This window comes from Globicephala melas, chromosome 8, assembly GCF_963455315.2.
Source record: "Globicephala melas chromosome 8, mGloMel1.2, whole genome shotgun sequence".
In the NCBI taxonomy this organism is placed as follows: domain Eukaryota; kingdom Metazoa; phylum Chordata; class Mammalia; order Artiodactyla; family Delphinidae; genus Globicephala; species Globicephala melas.
The window spans coordinates 24,510,626-24,534,084 of record NC_083321.1 but is presented as its reverse complement, the minus strand read 5'-3'; the positions used below and the strand labels follow the sequence as shown (position 1 = coordinate 24,534,084).

General features: G+C 42.5%; 1 protein-coding gene and 1 long non-coding RNA gene across 4 annotated transcripts in view; both read right to left on the bottom strand.

The window, feature by feature from the left end:
* The window catches only part of FBXO3 (F-box protein 3), a 32,194-nt gene extending 27,827 nt beyond the window's left edge, over window positions 1–4,367 (bottom strand). For all 3 annotated transcript variants that reach the window (XM_030864760.2, XM_030864761.2, XM_060303366.2), the window contains exon 1: window positions 4,238–4,367. In XM_030864760.2, the coding sequence (XP_030720620.1) occupies window positions 4,238–4,341 (104 nt within the window). In that variant the 5' untranslated portion in view covers window positions 4,342–4,367. The remainder of the gene's footprint in view (window positions 1–4,237) is intronic.
* Window positions 4,368–13,557: 9,190 nt separating this feature from the next.
* The window catches only part of LOC115857570 (uncharacterized), a 30,434-nt gene continuing 20,532 nt past the window's right edge, over window positions 13,558–23,459 (bottom strand). The window contains exon 4 of the long non-coding RNA XR_011377614.1: window positions 13,558–14,676. This is a non-coding gene — a long non-coding RNA (uncharacterized lncRNA). The remainder of the gene's footprint in view (window positions 14,677–23,459) is intronic.

Here is a 23,459-nt window from a genome sequence, read left to right as displayed (position 1 = left end):
CAAAACAATCTTTTCTAAAACCTGTTTAACATGTTAGCTAGTATAATTACCTTGTGAGTAGTGAAATCTTAACTATTTGAGTTCACAAACCACAAAATGTCTACAATTGTAATTTTCACACGAAAGTCTATAAAACATATAAACCATTGGAGTTAATTTCAAATCAAAGAGCTTTCCTATATTTATTATTGGGGCAGTAATCATTTCTACATATAGAAACGTTATTCAGGTGTAAACAAAGTGCTTTTTCTTTTTAAGATCTGTGAGACATTTGATATTAAATACACAGGTCTTTTGTTTGTTCTAATTTTTTCTTAACAGAAAGAAATATTACAGCCATATTACTTTTTAACTATAGCAACTATTGGAAAGCCCACCTATAAAAGGTGTCAGATTCTCAACAATTCTGTTTCAATATCCATAGCTATTCAAGTTACTATCAGCTGCTCAAAAATTTGGAATGTTAGAAACAAATAATTTTCTTTTTATACAGAGATTTCTAATACAATAGTGCTTGAATCCTGTAAATCCTACCCTACATAATTAATTTTCAAAAAGAATGAACTTAAGATTTAAAAAAATGCATTTCTATCCTTTCAGAAGAGAAATCACAAGTTATAGAAAGTAGGTATAAAAGATTTCACTTGGGCAATAGCTAATCAATTAAGGGAATCTTAAATCACATGGGATTTGTCAAGGCCATAAGTGGAGCATGTTAAAAAACAACTGATGGTAAACAGATTAGCCTTTGTTCATTTTTCAGATTTTATACAAACATAATTCTCATCCTTTTCTGCCAAGCTCAGGAGATGCCCAAACTAACATTTACAAACATAGGAATCCTTCCAGTTTTGTGAATTCAGAGTCCATCACTGTCCCAAGAGTTAACATAAAAGAATCTCTGGAATATGCACCAAAGGTGATTTCTGATGCAAGGCAAGGATGAAAACTACTATCCTAGAGCTTCTTACTCAGTTGGCATGGGGTGAGATCTGTACCTCAGGCATGTGTATGTTTAAAAAGTGCCACATGTAATTCTGATACACAGTGAGATTCAAACTATGCAGTTTATATTACATAATGATCCCAATGGACTAATTCAATCCAACCCAATCCAGTTCAGCAAATATGTACCATAACCTTCAGAGCTTAGCAATCGGCAGGACACCTGACAAATTTGGGCTATAAACTACAGGAAAGAAGTTGCAGTACACTGGAAACTTTTCTGTGGATAAAATTCTATGGCATTTGTGTCAACATTCCTGGGCTAAGGGATGCCCAGAGAGCTGGTTAAACATTATTTTTTTAAAACATATTTATTTATTAGCTGCGTTGTGTCTTTGTTGCTGTGTGCGGGCTTTCTCTAGTTGTAGGGAGCGGGGGCTACCCTTCGTTGTGGTGCGCGGGCTTCTCATTGCGGTGGCTTCTCTTGTTGCGGAGCATGGGCTCTAGGCGCGTGGGCTTCAGTACTTGTGGCTCGTGGGCTCTAGAGCGCAGGCTCAGTAGTTGTGGCGCACAGGCTTAGTTGCTCCGTGGCATGTGCGATCTTCCGGGACCAGGGATCAAACCTGTGTCCCCTGCATTGGCAGGCGGATTCTTAACCACTGCGCCACCAGTAAAGCCCCTAAACATTATTTCTTGATGTGTCTGTGAGATGTTGCCAGAAAAGATTAGCATTTGAATTGGTGGACTAAGTTAGCCAGATGGCCCTCCCCAATGTGGGTTGGCACCTTCCAATCATCGAGGGCCTGAATAGAACAAAAAGGCAGAGGAAGGTTGAGTCTGCTCTCTGCCTGACCGCTAAGTTGAGACACTGATCTTCTCTTGTCCTTGGCACTCCTGGTTCTCAGGCCTTCAGACCCAGACTGGGATCTACTTCATCAGCTCTCCAGCTCTCAGCCCTTTAAACTATACCACCAGCTTTCTTGGGTCTCCAGCTTGCATTTGGCAGACTGTAGGACTTCTCAGCCTCTATAATTCATGAGCAAATACCTTATAAAAAACCACACACACACACACACACACACACTCTCTCTCTCTCTCTCTCTCTCTCTATTGGTTCTGCTTCTCTCGAGAACCCTAATACAGTATTCAACTCAGTTCACTTCCACAAACATTTATGGAGGGATCACTTCTGTTTAAAATGTTGATTACTACCAAAATCATTTAAAATAAAATCTGATCTCCTCACCTTGTTTTACAAGGTCCTGCATGATCTCACTAGTCTCTTCCCAAGCCTCTCTGCCTGTGAATCATTCCCTAATTCCTGCAACACCAGTCTTCTAGCTCCTCCAACAGGCTATGCTATTGTCCAATCAGCTTCTGAAAACACCGTTCCTTCTGCCAGGACTGCTCTATGTTATCCGTCATATACAGCAGCTCCTTCCAATTTGAATCAATTCCTTAACAGACCAACTGGTTCACTTCCTTCATAGCACACAGCAGCTCTTGTAATTACGCACTTATTTGTTTTCCATCTTGCCCGCTAGACTGTAAGCTTATGAGAGGGGCCTTGTCTGTCTTGTTCACTATTGTTTCCCCGACATTTAATAGGCTGGCACACAGCAGGCGCCCAAAAAAAGCAAATCTGTTGAATAAATGGTGACTCTGCAAAGATAAACAAGACAGTCGTTACATTTAAGAAATGCATAATCTATCTGGTATGGTAAATACCTCTCCTTCTGCAGAGGAAGGAGAAAGGTAGAGACTGGACTCGGGAGAGGGGGTCCTTAAAGGAATTCCATCTTGCCAGGTTCAGAAGAAGGGGGCATGGCATTCCAGGCAGGGTCAGGAGTTTAAGCCACAGAACAAAGAAACACAAGTGTGCTGGCAGAGGTCTATTTGGCCAGAGTAGACTATGCCAAATAATAAGGGCCTTAAATGCTCCCAGAAGTTTAGGTTATAATCTGTAAATAACAAGGGGCATTATAGGTTTTTAAGGAGGATGACAGCCAGATCTGTCTTAGAAAAATCACTCTGGGAGCAATGTGGCCCACAGATCAAAAAGCGTGTGTGTATGTGTTAGATTTCTAAAAGGCTATAGCAACAGAATATTTCAGATGAAAATAGTTTGGAACTGTAACAGCCTTTTCGAAAGAAAAAGATAAACTTTATTACAAGCCTGAGTAGAGAAAAATTTGTTTTCTAGAAAAATAAAAGTGTTACAGGTACTAATATAGATAGCAGCCAGAAACTGGAATTATCCCTCTGTCACCACTTAGCTAAACCAACCAACAGCTACCAGTAACTTCAAGAAGGCTGTATTTCTAAAAGGATTCCTGACAACACAGGGTACAATCAGCAAATGACTAAAATCCAATGGTTAATCCAAAAAACAAAACAAAACAAAACGAATCTCGCCTACCTATCCTTAAGAGGGCGAGTCTGCCTCCTTTGCAAATATATGTGGTGGCACAAGAAAGACCCATGCCACCAGCTGTCAAGGGTGTAAACAGCGCCATTTCTTCCACCATCCCAGACGGTCCCAAGCGCTGAAGTAACTGGGCATTTAACCACCCCTACCAGCAACCGGTGTTTATTTTTGGAACAGATGCCGGTAACTTGGGAAACCCAAAGCATACAGGAGGGAAAATGGTCACCTGTACCGCACCACCGGAAGTCAGTACCAAAACACAAAATCCAACATGCAACCGTGAGAAGGAACGCTGAAAGCGAAACAATTATCTAGCACAGAAGTCCGAAAGTGAGCCCTGCCAGATATTACGTCGCTGCGTAAGTCGCACCCAGGGGTCAGGGGGTCGCCTGGCTCCTCTCCGGCGTCCCACCTGCCCACTTTGGCGCCTGACTCTACAGGCTCCTGGCCCAGGCAGAGAAGAGCGCTCGGCCCGGACGGGGACTTTTCCAAAGCGGCCAGGGCTGCCCTTAGCGGGCAAAGACCACGGGGGCCGGGAGGTGCGGGGCGCTGGGGTCCGCGCGGCTGCAGCGGGGAGCACTTGGCCCCGCTTCCAACTGGGCCTCGCCATAGCCTGGGAGAAAGAGCTGTTGTCGCTCCTCAGGCCTGGGCCCGGGACGGGAGGAAGACCTCAAGGCGGGGCCCTTTCCGCCCCGGTCTCGCCCCTGCCCCCGGTGGCTCTGCAGGATCAGGGCGGCCCTGGCGTCACCTCCTGGCTGTCACGGGAGTCCAGGTCCTGTCGGCGAGCCGGGCCTCCGTCCCTCTTGCCTTACGCCTCCTCCCCCACCCGTGACCCCACCCCTGCCGTGCGCATCGTCCCATTACTTGATTAGGTCCCGGTAGTCCAAGAAGGATAAGATAAGGAGCAGGGGATCGGTGGGCAGCGATTCTAGGGTCAGGGGCGCCGACTCGGTCTCCACGGCCGCCATCTTGCCTGGCCCAGTGCAGGCCTGGCCCCGCCCCGGCCCCGCCCCCTCCGCCACCGCCCTCGCAGTTCCCTAGCCGATTGCACAGGTTTGTTGTGTAACCGACAGGATAGCCCCGCCCACGGGGAGGCCGATGGGCGGCTCCCTGGAAGGCTCCGCCCACCGTCCTGCGGGTCAAGGGCCAGCGCGGTGGCGTCCGTCTGCGTCTCGGGTACCTCTTCAGCCAAGCTGCGCGAGCTCTGCCAGGTGCCCACATGCTCACCCTTAGATCTCCCGGTCTCTCTCCTCCCATTCCGGTCCCTAAACTTGCCCAGCCCGGACCCCTATGAGCCTTTATTACTAAATCTGCTTGGGTCACTCCAGCCCCTCATGCGAAATTTTACATCCGGTATCCTCGAAGCGTGCCCCCAAATCTCACAGTAAGTTCTCTCTCTGCCCTTGGCCCCCAAATCCATCGCTTCTCTTCGTTTTCCGACCTAGAAATTCCTCGTTTCTCCCTTCAGCTTCCCTCGCCTGGCGTGTCCCTTGCACAGAGCAGGAACCTTGTCCGCTCTGTAGTGGGCAGAGTTGGGAATCAACTAGAGGCTCTTCTTCCAAACTAGGGAAATGGTCGTCGAGGGCATAATTTTAACGCTCTCCCAAGTAAACGGTGCATGGGGTCTGAATCTAAGGGTCAGCCTCTCTCAATTAGGTTGTCCCGGTTATTTTTCAGCCCATTAGGGCAATGCAAAGCGTATATTAAATGGATTTTTTTTTTGCTAAGATTTAATCTCGGAGGGTTAAGTACTTCCGGTGTGAAGGGATGGGTTGAGACCCGGCTGGGCTTGATTGAGGCACATGATGGCCACTCTTCAGCTTAGACAAGATGGTATTAAAATGGGGGTGGGAGACGTGTCATGGATTGTGAGCTAAGGAATACATCACTTATCGGATTTCTTCTTTTCCGTTTCTTTCCAAAGGCAATATGGTGTAAGCAGCTGTGGGGAGTCTGGTCAGACACGAACTTCACACATCTGTTATTTACTAGAAGTGAGATGGTGGACTAGTTAACTATACCTAAGTTCTATGAGCTTGTTTACTCTAAAAACCAACCATTCCCTAAAGTGGTCTATGAATGCTGATAAAGATTTTTGCAAAGTGCCTGGCTAGATATTCAATAAATGTTAATTTCCCAAGCCTAAGTATACATCCATCACTAAGTTTTCCAAACTCTTCCACATCCTGGAGAAAGTTTTCTCCTAACTATTTGGAAAAGTGGAAATGATTCTACCCCTCCCATCTCACCCACCCCCAACAATAAAACACTCCATTTCTTCTATTCACCATGCCATTAATGCTTTATAATTATGGTTTTGTCTAATTTTATAACCCCTCTTCTCCCCCCCCCCCACTGTATTAATTACATTTTTTATTTTCTGTGTCTTATGATGTTTTGACATCCTAAAAATCCTGCTGGCTGGGGAGAGACTGCCCCCCCTCCCCCCAGGGCTAGCTCGTTCCTAAAGATAGCAAACAACTTACATGGACGCACCTCTCATATGCAAGCCAACCACCCCCTTTATCTAACTGTCACACACCGAGCCACTATTTCCCCTGCCTAAATTGTCTCAGGGCTAGGTACCAGGCAATGAGAGAACACCTCTATAGCCCAAAGCCCACCATTTATTGTTCAAATTAGCCAATCCCAAGCTGTTTACTCGCCCTGCCCAGTGCAAACTCCAATAAAGCTCTGGCCTAAATTTGCCTCTTGCTCCTGCTTCTGCCTCCTGACCCAAACCTGATGCTTCCACTGGGCACCTTCACAGTGTCGTGTGCCCCTTTCTCTAGGGAAATGTAATAAAAATCTTCTTTCAATGGCACTGATCTTGCCATGTCGTCATTCAATCACCTTCATAAACTAAAATCCCACAGGTAAAATGAGAGCCACCCAGCAAAAACCAAAAACTAAACAAAACAAAACCCTCTGCTTACATCTCTGTATTTCCAAACTATTTATGCACATATTTAGAGCATTAATTGAACCAGATTCAGGTCAGTTGTTCCCTGTTTGTCTCTCTCACCAGGCTGTAAACTCTCAGTCTTTTTCATCCTTGTAACCCCAAGGCCTTTCTACAACAAGTAGAAAGTTTAAGTTCAGGTTGAATGGATGAAGACAGAGCTGTCATTTCTGTTTACAAGGGAACCTTGCCTGTTGATATAGGTAAATGCTTATAAAGGCATTTGATTCTAATTCATTTTGTCTATTTCTCCCTCAGATGGGCTACTTTACTTGTTTTAAATCGAAAAACTGGTAGGAGTTTCAAGTGGACTGCATTTGCTTCTGCTATCCTATTGCATTTTCCTTCCCTTTGGACTTGGTCCAGTTATGACCTAATGAGAAGACCAGAAGTGTGAAGTTAATCTGTCATGGCCAGGATTAAGGTGAGGCAAGATTTGCGCTCACTTGGGGCACAAAATTTAAGGAAGTACCAAAAAACCAGTAATCAAGATGATGTTAATATTTTAATACAATACTTAAAAAAATTAATGCAAAAACCCATGATGAACAAAATCTTAAACAAAAACGGGATCCCACAGTGCTATGCAAGCCATACTGGAGCCTAAGGCAAAAGGAAAAATATATGTTTTTATGTCTTTTCAAATGGTTATTTTTTTCCTATAAGGCCAGGAGGGGGTGCTCAGGCAGGGGACTTGCTTCTCCCATGTGGCAGGGCTCAGAGCTCTTGCCATCCTTGGGGAGTGACATCAGGTTGCTGGCCCCTGCTGTGACAGCCCACACCTCCCTGGGGAAGTGGTCCCAGCCCAGGCTCCATTTCTGTCCCCAACATGGTAGAAGCAGGTAGAGGAAGCTGGGGGAGCAATGTAGCTGAGCAGGACCCAGGACAGTCCTCTCCTGGGCTGTGGCTTCCTGTTACCAACCGCCATACCCCTAATCATGGCTGGAAAGGGGTAGGAAGAGGAAGCTGGGACTTGGCTATTTGGGTCCCCTGGGCTAAGGTTGAGGGTGAGGGCTCCATAGCCTTTGTGCCTTGGTGGGAGAAACAGTTTCTCCAAGTCTGCTAATTGTTTTGGAAGCTAGTCTCTAAAGGGCATGGAAGGATTTCACCAAAACAGAATTTGCTTGCCATTAATATTCCTATGGTAGGTCAGAAAGCACAAGGTTCTGAAAGAAGAGTTCATGTGTGGCATAAAAAAAAAGATTTCTCTATTCTCTCAGGAATAGAGATAATGCCTGAGAAGTAAATATACTTACATGTTCTCTTGCCTTCACTGGCAAGCAGTTTTTAGTGCACAATGCCTACCTCCTTACACATGATTACACCTTAGCTTCAAGCTTCCCATTGGCTGTTTTGGTAAATCCCTCAGACATCATTCATACCTTATCACATGCGAGGGTCTGGGCTCAGGACTGGAAGGGATCAAGACACAGTGCTGTTCCTGCTTTGATGCAATTACTCATTAGAAGGTGAGAGATACACCTGTTTGCTCGGGGAGAGACAAATCCGCATAGCCCTGCAGTCTGTTTTCTCCCTCGTTTTCATGGTTTAGCAAGTAGCTGCATCAGCAGATCTGAGTTTGCTGGCAAGCAGGACAGACAGCAGACACTGAGCTTTAGAGGCGCTTGCTAAATGGTGTAAATGGTGCCCAGGGGCCCCCCATGTGTAAAACACCATAGTTTAGGGTCCCTCTCTATTGACCACCCTCTGGGATGTGTCCAGTCTTCTTCTGCCCAGCCTAAGTGTGCCTCCCAGTGGGACAATGAAAGCTGTGAATTGGGATGGGGCGGGAGGTGGGGTGGGGTGGTAGTTCACGTGCATTCTCCTCCTTCTCTGCTTGTAGACCCGCCCCAAACATTGTGTGTTGACACTGCATGGCCTTGGTGGCATGCGTCCTGGGCCCGTGAATAGCAGCTGCACGAAGGTCAGACTCCACTTTGTCTCATGCTCAGTGTTTTGGGAAAGGGCCTTGACCAATTGGGCCTCTCAGGGGCAGGATACATTCTCAGGGGTTCCTGGCAGGTTGTAGGGCAGGCCTGGGATTGGACCGTTCAAGCCTTGGTGTCAGCTCTCCTAGTTGTGGTGAGGCAGATGAGGCGGTGGGAGGACCAGGATGGAACTGCCAGACACCAGCTCCCGCAGACAAGTGCGTCATTCAGAAGGAAAACCGGGCTGCAAGGCTGCTGGTGATTGGTCAAAAGGAAGCCTGCCTCTGCAGAGCCCAGGAAAATTCAAGACTATGCTTATGCTTCATGGCTGAAAGCAGGGAGAAGAATAAAATTACAGGGTGGTAGGGAGGTTAGGGGCTGTCAATGTTGCTCAGAAAGGCATCCAGCCTGATGGGTTGATGCAAAAATCTGGAAGGGATTTAGCTGTTTCTGTGGAACAAAAACACAGACAAACCCATGGCTAATGAAAAGCCTAGAATGAAGGTAAGATTTAAATGCATAGTTCCAGCAGTCACACAAACGAGGTTCTGGGACTCCTGCTCTTCCCGTAGGCAAGACTTTAAATATTCCTGAATTTGCTGAGCATATGTCTGTTGTTTTGTTTTGTCTGGAACATGCTTCTTGATTTCTTGCAACCTGTATAATTAATATGAATTTTCTGGACACATGGTGAATGGACCTGCTTATTGGACGCAAAGTGTCCCCTATTGGTGGCTTCTAATATGGTGAATACTGAAGGTGTGGCCAAGAATGGCCTGTAATCCCAAAGCTTACCAAGATTGCATCATGGAAACAACAGCTCCTCGCAGGGACAGAGAAAAATGCAGTCTTCTCATACAAGATGTTATACAGGTCAGGGAGCCAAATAACGCCATCCAATTCAATAGCCTACAGGGCTGGGGAAGCCACTAGTGTCTGGAGTCTTACTGTGTCCTTTTGAGGCTTATGCAGGTCAGTTTGTCCACTGTTGTTGCTATAGTGCCTGACAGACATCATAAGAGTGGCTGAACCAGTGATGCTTGGTATGTGGGCTTGGATGGGCCAGTGTTTTTTTTTGGTGGGGTGGCGGGATACTTTCCAGGAAGAAGGGAAAATTCAGTCTCTGACCTATGCTCATCTCTGTGCCCTGGGAGGCTGATCTCTATGACCTCCTTCACCTGGGTTCTCTTGTCATCTGGCTTCTGGTGGGGTTCAGCCAATGAAAAGCATTGGTCGGCAACTGAGGAGCGGGGGAGAAAAGAGAAATTAGGGTATTTCTCTGTGTAGACCAAACTTTTTGGTGCCCTCTTTGAAGTCTTTGGCTTGTCCCACTATGGTAACACTATTCCTTCCCATTGCTCTTTCAGGCTTGGAGACATCTCCCCCCTGTTTACTAATCCCTGGGCACCTCACCATCCCTTATTTGTTCCCTCATCCTGTTCATACCTCTTACGTGATCTCCTCATTGAATTCTGTTCAGTAATGTCCCTTTGAAAGTTTTGTCTGTTTTGTTGTAAGACCCTGACTGATATCATTTGCCTTCACCCACCCAGGCAAGCAGTACTGTAAGAAACTCCCTAGTACATCATCAGTGGGTTGAACTCAGGCTAAAACAGTGAGAACTGCTGCTTGGGGCCAAACATTCCACTATATTGATGACACAAGCATTGAGTGTACTTCATGGATTCCATCATGTCCCATGTTGGAAAAATTGACCAAAGATGGATGGGTTCAAAAACTTTTGGAGGTGATGGATATGTTTATTACCTTGATTATGGTGATGGTATCACAGGGGTATGTACATGTCCAAACTCTTCAAAAGGTATACAGTAAATATGTGAAACTTTTGGTATATATCAACTATACCTCAATAAATCTGTAAAAGAAAAAAAAGAAGAAGAAGAAAGATTCTGCCACTCATGGGACCTTCTTGGGTGCTTCCTGTGTGGCCACTAGCTATGGGACTGGAGGCCCAACCTCTGATTGGCCTATTTTAGAAACAAGACTCTCCGTACCTAGGAATTTCACTACAGCCTTTATATACCAGACAAACAACCACACGTGGGGAGGGGGCACATGTGGCAAGAAGCCTGGAAAGTGATCCAGTCATCAGTAAAGCAAACCTGTGCTGGAGGCCTCCTCTCCTATCTCCTTACCACCCATGGAATCACAGATATCAGTGTTCCATCTCGAAGCAGGTTGTAGACTGTGGAAATGGGACTCTACTTTCTCGTCAGCCAGGTCTACAAGAACTTCCTTCTGTTGCCAAGCCTGAAGCTAGCCCATTCTGGAAAAAGAGACTGTCAGTGAAAAGAAAATGACTCTGCCACCTGACATTCTCAACTTGCATTGAGTCCTATACCATCTGAACTGGAACACCCAGAAAGTTCTGTAGTGATATAGAAATGGTCCCTCCAGTCAAGGCCCAAGCCTGTTTCCTGATACCTCAGCCAACTTCAGGAACAGGTGGCTGCCCACCCGTTAGACACAGAGAGACCCACCTACTGTTAAACGTAAGCAGTTGGCTCACTGGGGACCTCTTCAACAAGACTTCCATATGACAAAAAAGCATGGTTCACTGATGAAATAGCTTGCTTCTGAGATGGGCAAACCCCATGGAATGCCACAGCCATAAATTGTGGAGTTCAGCACTAGACATGCTGAACAATGTGGTAAACTTCAGATGCTATTCTTGGCTGTAGGGCACGCTGCCCCAAGATGGACAGAAACAAACCTTTACGCAGTGTGTCCATTAGGGTCCTCCAAGAAACAAATGCTGGGATAGGATTAGATTCATGAGAGATGCACTGCGGTTGTGAGTAGGGGTTGTGAGGGATAAAAAATAGGGAGTAAGAACAGGCAAAAAGAGCCTCAGACCATGATGCAAATCTGATGCTTGGGAAAAGAGAAGGTGGAGGAAAGAGGATTGGGAAGGAAGAATCTCAGACTGGACTGCAGCTCTAAGAATGTCTCAGCCAGGCCGATGGAGAGTCCTTGAGCCAAAGCTGCCCACTGGAGTAGTCCAGAGACCCACGGGATTGGCCTGCGCTAACACCCCATCATGGTCAGGCCTGGACTGGGAGCACCCCAGAGGAAGTGTGACCTTGATGCAGAAACGTTGTGGGTATCAAACGGGAGTTGTCAGTTAATGATGCTACCTGCAGCAGGAGATCTGAGCTATTTCCATGGCTGTCACACACAGAACATCCCTAATGGTCTAGCAATTGGTCAGGCCATTGGGACACCCAAAGACTGAATTAATAGAGGCATAACAATATGGGGCATCCCCTGTGGACATAGTTACGAAGTGGCAAAATCTAGAGGAAAACAACCTACTTAAAAAGACTGATGAGGTATATATGGGCTTTGTGTCTATCCATGGCAGCCCATTGAATCTATGCTCTAATCCACTACACCAATGGAACCACCAAAAGGATGGGGATACCCAACTGGAAATTCTTTTGACACAAATAGAAGCTACTGCTACTGAAAAAGCTTGCGTTCTTGTCCCACTCTGTCCAGTGATGACCTGGTGGTCTCTACAAGCCTGGCCTGTTCAGCTGTCTTGGGCCATTTGTAAGTTGCACACTGTCATAGTACCCTCTGCCTTGACTGAGCAACTGGGCACCTGGGAGTCAAGGAGGAGGCACAGAGGAAAATGTAAGTGAGAAGAGGACACTCTTCTCTCCACCCCACCCCCTTATCATGGAATAACACACAGTTGAGGAATGTATCAGGTTACTTTGGGGAAAAAGAATTCATGCTCCATATTTCAAAAGAGGAAATTTAACACAAAGAATTGTTAGACAATGTGCAAAGGCTGAAAGAGCAGGGAAAGAATACTGAGGGGATCCAGAAATTAGGACTGCCAGAAGCAGCTACCACCCCAGGGCTCTGGAAACAAAACGGAAAAGAGCTTATAGAACAGAGGAGCTGGAAGTATGTGCCTGAGGATCGAATGATCAGATGTCTAAGGGAGGGATCCCGTGCAGCTGGTGTCAAGATCTCTGAGAGGGGTCGCCTCACAGCTGGTGCTAATGAAATCGCTAGGTGGTGTTTCGGGGGGCTTCGAGGAGCTCTGGTGTTTTATGCTTTAGCTCAGAAAGAATTTGGTGAGAGGCAAAGTGATAGATAAGAAGTGATTTATTAGGCTAGGATGCTTGTGAGGCTTACAAGCGGGTGGGTGAGAGGGTGCTGTGCCCCAAGAACTTAGTAGGCTACAGTTTCATAATTAAAAGAAAAGTGGGGAGGGGGAAAAGACCACTTTTTTTTTTTTTTTAGTAGACATTAAACTTCCATTTTTAGCTCCTCCTCATCAGGTGGGGGAGTTTTCTTTTCCCTACATGGTTAAGCCGGGACTGTCAGGGCACTCTGGTAAAATTATTTCAGGTTGTAGGACAATGAGGGTCTTTCACTTTGAAATGCCTCCTTTCCATAAATTATTATTTTTATGTGTGCAGAGATCACGTCCTAGGGATTATTAACTCACTGAGCTTACTGGGCAGGATGTGGATTTCATGCCACCATTGTTTTTTTGTTTGGGGGCATGTCTCATGCTTTTGTTGCATGGTTTTGTTGCTAAGCAAGCCTGCTTGGTTTTGCAGTTAAGCAAACCTGCTTTCTTTCTTTCTTTCTTTTTTTTTTTAAAGAAGATGTTGGGGGTAGGAGTTTATTAATTAATTAATTAATTTTTGCTGTGTTGGGTCTTCGTTTCTGTGCGAGGGCTTTCTCTAGCTGTGGCAAGCGGGGGCCACTCTTCATCGCAGTGCACGGGCCTCTCACTATCACGGCCTCTCTTGTTGCGGAGCACAGGCTCCAGACGCGCAGGCTCAGTAGTTGTGGTGCACAGGTTTAGTCGCTCCGCGGCATGTGGGATCCTCCCAGACCAGGGCTCGAACCCGTGTCCCCTGCATTAGCAGGCAGATTCTCAACCACTGCACCATCAGGGAAGCCCCAAACCTGCTTTCTTGAGTGATCATTAACTTACAGGGGGGTTTTTTTGTTTTTTTTTTTTTTACTTACAATCCCCTAGTGGGATTAACTATTTAATTACCTACTTTGGCCCTTTACTCTGTCCCTATCACGAACATATCAGAGCAGGTAACTCACAGCAGATACTCAGAGTCTTGAAGTCGCCAGATTTAGCACACATACACACATACCACCACCACCACCATCACCACCTTCAACAACAACAAAAAAACAAAGGATAAACAACGCCACCAGGAAACCTAGTTAAATTTGAATGATTTCTAATTGCTTATGTGCATATACATTGAAATAAAAGAAAAATATCACATGGGACACATTTATACTAAAATATTATTCATTCTCTATCTGAAATAAATTATAACTACATAAGTTACCTACCTGTTTCTTTAATTATATTTCCCTGGTGATTTGGGTCTCCCTAACGTTTCTTTGTGTTGCAGAATTTGCATGTATAAGTCCTTGAATTTACAATCTGTTTCATTTACATTGTAAAATAGTTTCTACAGTGGTCACATCCAGCTTATTTTGTTCTTTTGTCTACTGAACGTCCATTAATGAGAAAACACGCTCGACAATTGCATTGTGAGCTGGTGTGCTGAGGTGTACCGGCTGTCACCAACTGGCTCAATTTCAGAAGTTTGGGGGCTATCTGTGATTTGCTAACTTTCCGTAGTGTGCGTTATTGGAGTGAGGCTGTCATTGACTGGTTGATTTTCAGAACACAGGTTATCTCTAATTAGTGGTGGTTTCTTGTTCATGACCTGGGACTTTGACCAAAGAACAATCTTTTTCTTTCTTGATGATAAGAAGAATCAGTACTTTAATTCTCAAACCTCCTTTTTGGCCTATCCTAAGTCAAACCTGCAGGACAGACCATGTGGAATTGTCCATAACTATATTTGTGGAGGTATGATTTTCAGCTATGTTGCATTCAAGTGACTTAAGCTTCAATTACTATAGCAAAAAAATACTCTAACTGCTGATACTTGGTAATTTATTGGAAAAGAAAAGCTGTCTAGAGGGCATTGAAGGCATTGGGGCAAAGTCAGTACAGAATACAGAGCACAATCATTAAACACAAGACATGTCATATAGAGGAGTCCTGGCAACCCTACTCGAAAGGGTACCACTTGATTGGTATTGGACCTTTGAAAAGGACAACTTCACAGCTAGTGATTTGGATCCTGAAAGGGCATCCTGGAGCTGGGGATCAGAGTGCCTAAAGACCTCCGGAGAGAGACATGCAGGGGCTGGAAATCAGCAGGAGACTCCCCCGCCCCTCCTTCCTTCCAGTCTCCTGCCAGTGCTTCCCAATAGGCAGTGCCTAACCGGAATCCAGCTTGCAGAAGCATCAGGGAAGTGTCATTTTCAGTCTTACAGGCCCACCATCACTGAATAGAAAACATAAGGGCAGCCACAAGCTGAAAGACAAGAGGTAAATAATTAACACAAGGAAGAATTAGTCAAGGAAAAAAAAAAGCATCCAAATCAGAAAAGAAGTAAAATTATCTCTGTTTGCTGATGACATGGTATTATATATAGAAAACACTATAGACTCCACCAAAAAACTGTTAGAACTAATAAGTTAGTTCAGTAAAGTTTCAGGATACAAAATCAATATACAAAAATCAGTTGCATTTCTATACACTAACAACAAACTATCAGAAAGAGAAATTCAGAAAACAATCTCATTCACAATAGCATCAAAAAAGATGAGATACTTAAGAATAAATTTAACCAAGGAAGTGAAAGATCTGTACACTGTAAACTATAAAACACTGATGAAAGAAATTGAAGAAGACACAAATAGATGGAAAGATAGTTCATGTACATGGATTGAAAGAATTAATATTGTTAAAATATCCATACTGCCCAAAGTGATCTACAGACTCAATGCAATCCCTATTAAAATTTCAAAGGCATTTTTCACAAAAATAGAACAATTCTAAAATTTGTATGGAACCATAAGAGGCCCTGAATAGCCAAAGCAACCTTGAGAAAGAAGAACAAAACTGGAGGCATCACATTTCCTGATTTCAAATTGTATTACAAAGCTATATTAATCAAAACATTATAGTGTTGGCATAAAAACAGACACATAGATAAATGGAATAGAGAGTACAGAAATAAACTAGTGCATTAGTTAATTAACTAATGGTCAGTTAATTTTAACAAGTGCACTAAGAATATACAACAAGGGATAATAGTCTCTTCAAGAAATGGTTTTGGGAAAAGTAGATATCCACATGCAAAAGAATGAAACTAGACCACTATCTTACACCATACACAAAAGTCAACCAAAAATGGATTAAAGACTTAAAGGTGAAACTGTAAAACTCCTGGAAGAAAACATAGGAGTAAGCTTTTTGACACTGGGCATGGCAATGATTTTTTGGATTTGTTATCAAATCAAAGGCAACAAAAGCAAAAATAAGCCTGTGGTACTACATCAAACTTAAAAGCTTCTGAACAGTAAAGGAAACCAACCAAATAAAATGAAAAGGCAATGTATGGAATAGGAGAAAACATTTGCAAGCCATATATCCAATAAGGGGTTAATATCCAAAATATACAAGGAACTCATACACCTCAATAGCAAAAAACCAGATGATCCAATTAAAAAATGGACAAAGGACCTGAGCAGACATTTTTCCAAAGAAGGCATTACAGATGGCCAACAGGTACATGAAAAAGTGCTCAACATCACTAATCATCAGGGTAATGCATATCAAAACCACAATATAATATTACCTCACACTTGTTAGGGTGGCTATTATCAAAAAGACAAGCAATTACAAATGCTGTCAAGGATGTGGAGAAAGGAGAACCCTTGTTCACAGTTGGTGGGAATGTAAAGTGGTGCAGCCACTATGGAAAACAGTACGGAGGTTCCTCAAGAAATTAATAATAGAACTATCCAGCTATCCCACTTTTGAGTAAAAATTCAAAGGAAATAAAATCATTATCTCAAAGAAATATCTGTACTCCTATAGTCATTGCAGCATTATTCATAATAGTCAAGGTATGGAAACAACCTAAGTGTCTATAGACAGATGAATGGATAAAAAAGTGCAGGGTATGTAATGCAGTGGACTATTATTCAGCCTTAAAAAAAGGAAATCTTACCATTTGCGACAACATTGATTAACCCTGAGGGCATTATGCTAAATAAATATGCCAGACAGAGAAAGACAAATACTGCACCGTATCACTTATATGAGAAATCTAAAAAAAAAAAAGGTTGAATTCATAGAAACAGAGAATAGAATGGCTGTTGCCAGGGGTTGAGGGGTGGGGGAGGTGAGGCGAGGTTGGTAAAAGGGTAAAAACTTTCAGTTATAAAATGAATAAGGTCTGAGAATCTAACATATGACATGTTCACTATTGTTGATAACACTGTATTGTATAATTTGCTAAGAGAGTAGAATTTAAGTGTTCTCACCAAAAAAAAATTTTTTAAAGGTGAATTTGTAAGATGTGTTAATTAACTTGATTGTGGGACTCCTTTTGCCATGTATATCAAATCAGCATGCTGTACACTTAACTACAATTTTGTCAATTATACCTCGATAAAGCTGAAAAAAATAAAATGGGAAAGATAAAAAATAAACACAAATATAATAAAAAAGAAATGCATAAATATTTTTAAAGGATTCTCCTTATATTTTTGTACAACTTGTATTTTTGGAACAGATTGTAAACTTTTTTCCTTCTTAGGAAATATTCATCTACATTATCATTATTAATGACTAGATGTATGTTTCTTAATATGAATGCATCATATTTTACTTAATCTCCTATTATGAGACATATAGACAATTTCCAATTTTGTTATAATAAAAGCATTGTGATAAGTATCCTTGTACATTCATTTTTGTGAATTGTTACTGTTACGTTCATAGCATAAATCTTAGGTTTGGAATCGCTGGGTCAAATTTACAAACTTTTAAATAGTTTGTCACCTATTTCTAAAGGACTCTCAAAATAGGCTACAGACAAAGCACTGAGTTCAAGGTATAGAAGTAGTACAGTCCCACATTCTCTGACCCAAATATAGTAAAATCAGAAACAAATAATAAATGTATATTCTCAAAGCCCCACCAGTTTAGTCTCAAAAAGCAAATAAATGAAAATATCCTCTAAAAACCTCTTTGGTCAAAGAAGAAATTAAAGCAGATATTACAGAATTATTTGACAGTAATGACAACCAGAATGGCATATAATAAAATTTTTTATTTTTCTGCCAAAACTTTACCTAGAAGCAAATTAAAAACCTTAAATATTTTCTGTATTAGACAAGGAAGAAAAAAAAATATATATATATATATATATAAATTAAGGAAAAGTATAATGGAAAGAATTAGGAATAGAAAATAGTGGAATTGACATGTAAGTTCCATATCTTGCTCTATGTTTGTGTAAATGTTGGTGCATTTCTGTGTGTGTGCGTATTCACATGTGCTCAATGGAGCAGGGAGCACCATGGACTCTTACCACATTTTGCTGACAGTTCAAGAGACAAGAGAAACCTGACCTCACTTGCAGTGAGATTAACTGGGGTAATGTCAGTGTCAGCAGAGCGTCATGAAGGCACAAATGTGGAAGTGACTAATTTAGCAGTGGGCGGGTCAGTGAAGGAAAGCGTCCTAAAAAATGTGACAGCTGAGTTGAACATCATGGGATGGTTTGGATTTTGCCAAGTAAAATGCTTGTAGAGAGAAAATGAAGCCTAGATGTGTGACTGTTTTCAAGGAGCTAGAATTTTTTTCCATGCCTAATCAGTCCGAGACATTCATGGGATTATTAAAGATGCAGCCTTATCATTTTTAATTATATGCTTTCTTTTAAAACTGTGATTCTTTTGATTGAGGTCATCTATTTTTAGAGCCTGGTTTATATTATTAGTAATTACGGCAGAAAATGAACTTCATAGAAATTAAATGTCTTTTTGTTTCTTATCTGTACTTAGCTGATGAAGTTAGCATGCAAAGATATATTGAAAACCTACTTTATCCTATGAAAAGGACATGTTTCAAGGATCTAAATGTGGTCAAGGAATGCAGTCTGTTAAACCATATGGAAAACTTTTCATTAATTTTAAATTTTTTAGGAATTTATCTGTTGGGTATACCATGACTAAGTTACAGTATTTTATATACTAAGTATGTAATGGGAAAAATGAGGTATGTAGAACTTCTTTTTCCAGAAAGATATACTTTTTACTGTCCTTGTTGTTATGAGTGTTTTCAAAGCTCAAACTTATAAATTCAGTTGAGTCCTTTTTTGGGGGAAAGAAACAATGTTATCATGGGTGTGTGTGTGTGTGTGTGTGTGTGTGTAAAATCAAGGAGAAAGGTGTAAAAAGATATATTTTTTAAAGTGGCTTCTCTGGGGATGGAGACGGGGATGTTGTAGAAAACGTGAGTAAGGAAAATAAGAGAGCATGAAGGGAGACAATTATTTTATTTCTTTTTATACATTTGTATTGTTTTGTTGTTACAGTGATAACTGGTGTGATGGTTAATTTTATCTAGCTACTCCACTGGACAATGGCATTTGGTCCAACATTATTCTGGATGTGTCTGTGAGGGTGTTTCTGGGTGAGATTAACAACTGAATCAGTAGACTGAGGCATCTGTGAAATCCCCACGGCTAATGTCACACTTAACAGGGAAAGACTGAAAGCTTTTACCTGTAGGATCAGGAATAAGACAAAGATGTCTGCTCTCATCACTTCTATTTAATATTATACTGGGGATTCCGGTCAGGGTAATTAAACAAGAAAAGAATAAAAGGCATCTAGATTGGAAAGGAAGAAGTAAAACTGTATTTGCATTTGACATGATCTTGTTTGTAGAAAATCCTAAGGAATCCACACACACACACAAATACTATAGCTAATGAACAAGTTCAACACAGTGGCAGGATATAAGATCAATATGCAAAAATTAATTGTATTCCTATATATTAGCAATGGGCAATCCAAAATGAAAAATAAGAAAACAAATCCATTTTCAATAGCATCAAAAACAATAAAATACGTAGGAATAAATTTAACAAAAGTGCAAGACTTTTACACCAAAAACTCTAAAACATTATCGAAAGATATTAGAGAAGACCTTAATAAGTGGAAACTTATTGTTAAGATGACAGTTCTTCCCAAATTGATCTATAGAGTCAGTTCAATCTCTATTAAAATCCTAGATGGTTTCTTTGGAGAAATTGATAAGCTGATCCTAAAATTCATATGAAAATGCAAGAGACTCAGAATACCAACACAATCTTGAAAAAGAAGAATTAAAGTTGGAGGACTCACATACCCTGACTTCAACACTTACTAGAATGCTACAGCAATCATGAAAGTGTAGTACCGGCATAAAGAGAATTATATAGATCAACAGAATAAAATTGTGAGTCTAGAAACAAACCTGTACATTTAAGTCAATTTTCAACAAGGATATTAAGACAATTCAGTGAAGAGAGAATAATATTTTCAACAAATAGGGCTGGAACAACTGGCTAGTCCCATACAAAAGAATAAGATTGGATCCTTATACAAAAATTAATTCCAAATGGGTCAATGACCTAAATTAGAGCTAAAACCATAAAACTCTTAGAAGATAGCATATAGGTAAATCTTCATGACCTTGGCAATGTATGTATAAAATAGATAACTAATAAGAACCTGCTGTATAAAAAATAAATAAATAAAACAAAATTAATAAAAAACACAATAAGGCAGCACTTCACATCCACGAGGACGGCTATAATAAAAAAGACAGATAATAACAAATGTTGATGAGGGTGTGGAGAAATTGGAAACCCCACATATTGCTGGTGGGAAGATAAAATTTTTCAGTCACCTTTTTCTGATAAAAAATTATTTAATCCAAACAAGTTTACATGTTGACACATGACGTGACTAGAATAAATCTATCCAAATTAAAATTGTGTTAAGGACCAAACAGATGACTCGTTTATATAATACAGAGTTCGCTCAAAATAGTGGGTCCTAGCTCTAACGTAAGACCTCTCAGTTTGGCAGTTCCTCAAAATATGAAATACAAATTTATCTTATGGTCTAGCAAACTCACTCCTAAGTATATACCCAAAAGAATTAAAAATATTTGTTCACACAAAAACCTACACATGAATATTCATAGCATCATTATTCATAACGGCCCAAAAGTGGAAACAACCTATACGTCCATCAACTGATGAACAGATAAATGAAATGTGGTACATCCATACAATGGAATCTTATTTGGCAAAAAAAGAGAAATGAAACAAACCGAAGGACAGTGGTACAATGCAGATGAACCTTGAAAATATACTAAATGAAAGTTGCCAATCACAAAAGAACACATATTGTATGATTACATTCACATGAAATGTCCAGTATAGGCAAATCCAAAGAGGCAGAAGGTGGATTAGTGTTTGCCAGGGGATGTGCTGAGGAGGGAGTGGGGAGTGATTGGGAACAGGTACAGGGTTTCTTTGGGGGTGATAAAAACATCTGAACTTAGGCAGTGGATATGATTACATAATTCTGTGACTATACTAAAAACCACTGAACTGTACACTTTAAAAACAAAGTTGATCATTTTTTCATATACTACGTGTTCTCAGGAAAACAGTTGGATAATGCTGCAGAAATGAATATACTCAGTATAATGAACACTGCCCACCTCTACATAATTACACCATATCTATTTCACAGTCCATATTGACCATTTGGAGAACCCATCAGAAGTGCACATGTGAGTCTCTGTGCTTGTTACTGTCAGAGCCCAGGCAGCCTAAGACCACTAGGGACAAACCTGCAGTTTGACAAAGTCAGGTTTATTGGCTCATTGCAATGAGAAAAACCACACGGTAGAGTTAGTTACTATGGAGCTTCTCAACAAACAAAGGGAAAAGTAGAGTTATTATAGAATTTGGGGGAAGGATGGAACCTGGGTAAAATTCAGATGAAGTAGGTGTTTTAATGCATTTAAAGCAATGCAGGGTGAGTGCAAAAGGGTCACAGCATGGCTAGACTGTGAAATGGATCCAGGGGCATACTTCCTTGGAAACCACTAAGTTAAGATAAATGTGGACTCTTGCGTTCCAGACACCTTTATCTGAATGTCTGCACCTGGGTTGTAAATCAAGGTCGCTTCTTTGTGTCAGAGTGTCTTGGTTATTCCAGGCAAAACTGGAGGGGTTTTCATTCTTACCGGAATAACTTCAAACAGCAAAGTTTCTGATAGTCTGATTTTAGAGGACAGGTGAATGGTGAGTAGGACAGCAGGAGTCATCCTAAGAAGGGGTCCTATGGCACTTTTCAGCGTTTCCTTGGGAGAAATACTGTTTACTGTGAACTTGGCAGCCGTCTTTATTTGTGTCTGTTGTCCCAGCCTGATGAATGGCAGGGATGGTTTTTCCTTCCTCAGTATTTGAGAGAGTTACAAAGATTAATGTGATGTTGTTTGTGCTCTTAAGACCCTAGAGGGAAGAAAGGCAATACTTTGATTAAGGAGGGACCCAGGCAGGTTGCCCTTGTGTTTTGGTGGTTTTTCAAGGTGCTGGTCAGCAGGACTGAGTTAGCTCAGAGGAAGGACAGTCTGGACTCCAGAGGCGTCTCCTTTCTAACAAACCGATTTCCTCAACCAGGAACACTTGCTGTAATGTGGACTCCCCCCATGGCCCCCCTTCCCTTTCCCCGCTAGAGAAAGAGCAACACTCGGTGGCCAAGACCTTACTGCAGTGCCCAGGCCAGCCCTGTCCGGCCCTGACACACCCTGTGTGCTGAGCTGAGAGCGCGTAGCAGGTTCTGCCTCCCCTGCCCCTGGGTGTCCCATGAACTCTATTTGTACTGCGTGCGACCTCAGGGGGGTGCGTACCCTTGTATTCCCGTATGAGGGTTCCGACCACAGAGGCACACGTCCACTTTGTCTCTAGTTTTTGCAAGTAGTCATTTGAAGCCGGGCCACCATAGAGGTGGCAAACATTTCTTCTCAGAGGTCGTGTCAGGTCTCAGGAAGGGCTGGAGAGTGGGTGAGGGTCTCAGATTTCAGGAATCCAGATGCTCGGGGTGGGTGGGCTCTGAGATGGGGGAGAGGAGCGGAGGGGTGGCAGCCGCAAAGCGAGTGCGCCATTTTTAAGAGGTAGATTTAAGAGGAAAAACCTGGTAGCGAGGCTGCCAAAGGGAGGCGGGTGGCAGAAGCAGAGGATGGAAAGGCAGCGGCGGGTAGAGAAGACAGGCAGCAGCCGCTGCCTGACTCGCAGCCAAGCTGGTGGGCGGATAAGAAAACCTGGCGTGGATTTCGCTACTCCTGGAGGCAAAAACCCTGAGAGGCTTAGGGTACAAAGGGAAAACAAGGAATGGCTCCAGGAAAATTACAAACACTGGACCAGCAGGAACCAGGACTAGGTCTGGGATTTAGTCCCTAACCCCTCCCTCTCCCGCAAGAGGATGCTCAAAATTTCCTGAATCTGCTGGAGACCAGAGCTTACTTGGCTGGTTAGTCGTAGTCAGTTCTTTTCTTTGTAGGGACAAAATTATGCACGATCTTGGGCCTTTGAAGGTACTGATTAGAGACGTTCAGAGCGACCCCTGTTGGTGACTTCTAGAAACAGTGGGCCAGGGGCACTGCCAAGAATGACCTGTACTCCTAAAACTTGACGAGAATCAGTTTTGTTCCTCTTACCAAGAAAAGGAAAAACAAAACAAGCAAACAAACAAATCAAACCCCGCGATTTGTAGGAATCCTGCGTTAAGGAGGTTCTGCAGCTCTTGGCGGCTCCGTGTTCTCTTAGCTGCAGTATAACTTCCTCCTTCCCCAGGGGACATCTGGCTTCCCATCTTGTATTACACCTGTCCTCACCTCAGGCCAGAGTTTGGTCTTGTTCTTGGTAGTCGGGGGATTCCCTTGTCTTCCTCTTCTCTCCTAGGAGACTGAATGTCCACTTTTGTCTCCTTATTTTCAAATGTATGGGGCTAATCCTAGCCAAGGCTTTTAAAATTTTTTATTAAAAATTTTTTTTTGATGTGGACCATTTTTTTAAAGTCTTTATAGAATTTGTTACAATATTGCTTTTTCTGTTTTATAGTTTGGTTTTCTGGCCACGTGGCATGTGGGATCTTAGCTCCCTGACCTGGGATGGGACACGTACCCCTTGCATTGGAAGGCGAAGTCTTAACCACTGGACCGCCAGGCAA